This window comes from Carya illinoinensis, chromosome 5 (assembly GCF_018687715.1).
Source record: "Carya illinoinensis cultivar Pawnee chromosome 5, C.illinoinensisPawnee_v1, whole genome shotgun sequence".
Lineage (NCBI taxonomy): Eukaryota > Viridiplantae > Streptophyta > Magnoliopsida > Fagales > Juglandaceae > Carya > Carya illinoinensis.
In genome coordinates this window covers 31,894,386-31,899,747 of record NC_056756.1, presented here as the reverse complement: position 1 = coordinate 31,899,747, position 5,362 = coordinate 31,894,386, and the positions used below count along the sequence as shown (strand labels likewise).

Below are 5,362 nucleotides of genomic sequence, written 5' to 3'. Positions count from 1 at the left end.
TTATTTTGGAAATTTTTTGGCATTCATCTTTCACAAAGCGTCCCCACATAGTTAAGCTGACTGGATTTAAACTATAACATATCAAAGAAAACAATTAATAAAAATTTTATAAATGTTAAATTCAAAAATAATTTTGAAAATAAAAATTAATAGATTTTCTTACTTCTGATCTATGACGTAAATTTCTTGAATGGTAATTGGTCCATTTGTTAATGTTATCTCTTTGGATGGCCTGATTTGAATTGCAACTGCCAGTAGATCTGATTAAAAATATACAAACTGTTAATTAATTGGCAATAAAAAATTTAAAACAAATAAGAATTTACCTATTTCTGCAATTGAGTCTTTGTAGGGATCTAATTGATCAATAGAGATGAAATTGAATTTTGGTAGCTTTAAATGTGTTTCATCGTTTGGTACTTCTTCAATGATTGTCTTGGAATTTAAAATCCATTGAAATTCATATGATTCTGTTCTGAATTTAGGATCCAGTGGTTTGACAAATGCATTTGTGATATAATATGACCGAAAGATATGCAGAGAATTTTTTCTTGAATCGATATCTGTTCCAAACATGGTTGCTTGAACCCGATTTCCCTGCATTATATGAAAAAATTTAAGTAAGAATTTTTTATAATAATTTTTTTTAAATGATTTTGAAATGATTGGTTTTAAAAAAATAAAAATAAATTTGAAAATAAAATAGAATTAAATATGAGGAAAATGTAAATAATAGAAAATATAAATATTTTAATATTTAGTTAAATTTGTGTAATAAAAGAGAAATTGTAAAAATAGATATTATACCTCTTGATCGATTAATGTCAAATTTTGGTATTTGACTGGTGAGTGTTGTCCAGTTCTTTTGGGCGATTTTTCTGCGACAATCATTTTGATTTTCCAGTTTTTTACGGCTGGAGAAATATTTTTGATTGATGTGAAAATTGGCCGCATCTTGAAAAGCTGCAAATTACAACAACAACGAAAAATGTGTAAGTGTTGTAATAAAAAAGTAACATATAAAAAATAAAATTATTAAAAATGCAATATAAAAACAACAAATTAATGAAATAAATATAAAAAAATGAATTTATAATTTACTTTTAGAGATAAAAATATATTATAAAATTAATATTTAATTACCTGTATAATTTCAATCGGAAGCTGCAATTGATAATAATTCTGTATATACAATATTTTTTGTAGAATTATTCTCTAGTTCTTCCATTGAGATTGGTCGTATTAAAATTTTGACTGCAGAAATAGTCTTCGCTCTTGATAAAGCAACATATAACTGTCCATGTGAAAAAAACTGGCTAAGGTAAATATATTCCAACAAAATCTAACGTTTGCCCTTGCGATTTATTTATACTCATTGTAAAGCTTAATCTGATAGGAAATTGAGTTCTTTTGAATGGAAAATCACTATTTTCATCAGATTTGGGCAAAAAAGGGATCCTTGGAATAAAAACTTTTTTGCCAGTTTGATGGCCAATTGCAATTTCTGCATGAATGACGTTATAATCAAAATTACGACAAATCAGCCGTGTTCCGTTGCATAATCCTTCAGAAGGATTAATATTTCGAAGCAACATGATAGGACAATTCTATTTGAGCAATAGTTGATGTGGAGGGAATCCATTTGGAGTCAATGTATTTAAGAAATCTTCCATGATTGCTTGTTCAGATGCATCAATTGTTTCATCAAAACTGTAATAGTTGATGATATCTCCTGGAAATCTCTGTATCAACAAATTGTTTATCTCATCTACATAACTGTTCTTCGGTGTCAATATGGCACGGTTCATCATGCTTGAAATATTTGTCGAATATTCTGAAATATCATTAAAAACAGTATCTAATAATTGATCCAAAGAAGCAGTATCATTCTGATATGGAATTAACATGGCTGTAAGAATTTTGACATGTTCATCGATTGTAATTGGTGGCATTCCATTGCCTAATTCCAATATATAGTTTGAAAAATCTGGATCCAATCTTGCGCGCATATTTTCAGTTAGACGAATTTTTTTTAATGTGGGCCATAGATAAGAAGAAACCAAGCTAGCGTCAATTTGTTGCTGTCTTGTTCCTTTTGGAACAACAGGTAAAATTTGGCGAAAATCTCCTCCAAATATAACAACTTTTCCACCAAAAGATAGTTCTGAATTATTGACATCTTTCAACATTCTGTCTAATGCTTCTATTGCTTCTTTTCTTGACATAGGAGCTTCATCCCATATAATCAATTTTGTTATTTGTAACAGTTTTGCGAGTCCACTTTGTTTGCTAACACTGCATATGGAATTTTTGTTATTGTCTAGAGGTATTTTAAATCGTGAATGTGTTGTTCGACCTCCAGGTAGAATTGATGCAGCTACACCAGATGAAACAGTTGCAAGAGCAATTAAATGTCTTGACCTTATTGTTGCAAGAAGTGCCTTGTATAAAAATGTCTTTCCAGTTCCGCCAGGCCCATCTATAAAAAATGCAGCACTTTGATTTGAGAAAATCTTTTCTAGAACCAAACTGTAAACAATTTGTTGCTCTCGATTAAGTAGTGTTGATGCAGTGAGATCTTCTTCTGGAATAAAAACAGCTAGTTCATCATCAATCTCTCTGGACAAAAATTCATCTTCATCAAAATGAATGTTTCGATCAAGAAGTTGGAATGAATTAATGTCTCTACCCATTGATTCAAGTGTCATGGAGATGGAGCGTAAAACTTGCATTCTCACATTTGATTGAGAATCTTCAGTTAATTGAAAATCAGATGACATGTCTTGTTCAAAATGTTCCCAAAGATATCTTGGATTTGTTGGATTACAGTAGACCAAGATAGTTGCAAATAGCTGACGCAAATTAGAAGGCATTTGATATAGAGATGCTTCTTGTAAAGATTCTTCTACACTGTCATCTCTTTCTAATAAACCATGCATTGTAGCAGCTTCACGAAATGTAGTGACCAAAACACCATTGACTGTTTTGAGGTCATCAAATGATAAAGGACCTCTTATATGATTTAATAGAATTCGCAAATAATATCTTTCACCTTCAGAAGGATTTGTTGTCACAATTCGGCCTATAACAATCTGTTTCTTTCGAACTGTCCACATTTTGTATTGTTGACTCCAAACATAAAATTCTGGAAATTCTTTATACAACAACTTTCTGGCATTTTCATCAACTCGATTTGTTGAAAAGAATTCTGTTAACATTGATTTTGCATAAAGATCAGAATTGATCACATTGTTCAAGTTTTCATGTGCTGGAAATGTTACTTGGTGCTGATTTTCAAGATGTAAATGCAAGCTGTAAACTGCTGGATGTACTTCATTGATAATAAATCCGTATATTCTCCACATTGCTTCTGGCGGAACAATCCATCGAGCTGATTGGAATTGTTGAATTTCATCAATTTGTTGATTTGGTTGTTCAGAAACCAAATTAAAGGCAACACGGTCATGACCTTTGTAAATATATTTGTAAAGATATTTAACTGCCTTTATTGTAGAACAAGTTTCTACATTAATATGACAGTCAAACATTGCAAGCAAATAAGAATTGTATGGAACAACCCTACGATTATCTAAATCATGACCTCTAATTTTCACAGTTCTTCCATCATCAGATCGTTTATATATTGGAAAACAATCATTCCCAATGGTTGTGTTTGGCACGAAATGTCTTGGATAATTATTCTTGCAATGACCATTCTTTTTCATGCACACATTTGTTGGATTCAAGGCTCCACACGGTCCATGCATCATATGTTTTATAACATCTGTATATAGATGCAAATTCTTGTCTTTGTCAGGTAATTCTGCAGAAACAATCTGATCAAAAGATTCTGGTGCATATAATTTCCAATCTCGATGTAAGATGATCAAAAAATGTGCATGCGGAAGTCCTCTTTTCTGATGTTCAATGACATAAACATACGCTGAAACTTTTTCAAATATCTCTCGTTTGAATAGTTGATGCTTCAATTCTTCTAATTTTGCTCTGAAGATTCGAGCTATTAAATCAGGACGATTTTGAGTCTCTTCATGTGGTTTCAACTCTGCTGAGATTTCTTTCCAATTTGGATTGCATATAATTGTTAGAAAGATATCTGGTTTTCCATACCGTTGAACTAAAGTCATTGCTTCCATGTATCTTTTTTGCATATCTCTTGGACCTCCAATAAAAGATGATGGTAGAATCAAGCGTTTTCCAATTCTAGAAGCATTTGTTTCTCCAACACTGATACTGTCCACAATGCCTTGATACAATTCAGATCGAATATGTTGTTGATTTCTGCGAAAATAATCTAATCTTGATGTTTCAATTTTAATATATGTATCGACAACAAATTGTTGAAACAATCGACCAGACAGTAGAAGAATTGAATTCACATCTTCTCTGATTTGTAATTTATAACAATAGTATTCACGGCATGAAACAAATGGATCTTTTCTGTTTCTCCTCAACACTACAGAAAATCATAGTTAAAAATTTAGTAATTTATATATTTTAATATATAAATTGTAGATGAAATATATAAATTATTTAGAGTGGTGTATATAACCTTGCTATTCTCGTCTAAGTAATTCTTCTACAGATATTGATTGGTGTAGATCAATTGATTGTGCAGCATGAGTATAATTAGATATAGATACTCCTCGTCTGTTGATTCTTTGTAGACCTTGATGCCATCCAATATCGCCAAAAGGAAATAACAGTGGATATTGAAGTGGATCATAAGATCCAAAATAATATTGAACTATGTGACTTCCACCAACATGGTTATAAACAAAGATGTCACGAGGTGTTACTTGCTCTAGAGTGTCATCTTTAACCCAAATTGCTGCAACTTCTGATGATGTAGGAGCATTGTATACTCGTTGATCTAAACCAGGATCAAATCTGATGCGTATTTTTTGATATTCCAAACTTGGTAGATCTCCAAGAGAACGAAAAAATGTACAATATGGATTGACACGAAGAATATCCATGAACTGTGCAATAATTGATGGATCCATTCTTGTTGAATCAACAATACGATTTTCGAATTCATGTTCAATATCATAGAAATATAACTATAAATTTGAAGGCCGACCGTTTGAAGGAATTAAATCAGAAAGATAATGATAGATCTGACCTTGAACTCGAAATGTATAGATACCTCTGTTTCTCTGATTAAAATTTCTATCAAATTTAACTCCAAAAGATGTAAAAGCAAATTTATTATTGTATGTTCGAATGTATGTCTGAAATTGGATAGACTTAGGATCGTTTGAAACAAACAGTCTATACAGTTGTTCAGGAACAACATTTGTTGCCAAAGAGATTGATCCATCAGCACAGCAGAAGTTGTTGG

At 31.3% G+C, this 5,362-nt stretch overlaps 1 protein-coding gene across 1 annotated transcript; it reads right to left on the bottom strand.

The window, feature by feature from the left end:
- Positions 1–1,607: 1,607 nt before the first annotated feature.
- LOC122310265 lies at positions 1,608–5,024 on the bottom strand. The gene is made up of 2 exons (XM_043124148.1): positions 4,688–5,024; positions 1,608–4,474 (listed from the first exon to the last, which is right to left on the bottom strand). Exons 1-2 carry the CDS (start codon positions 5,022–5,024, stop codon positions 1,608–1,610), a joined length of 3,204 nt encoding a protein of 1,067 aa, XP_042980082.1.
- Between the last annotated feature and the right edge of the window lie 338 nt (positions 5,025–5,362).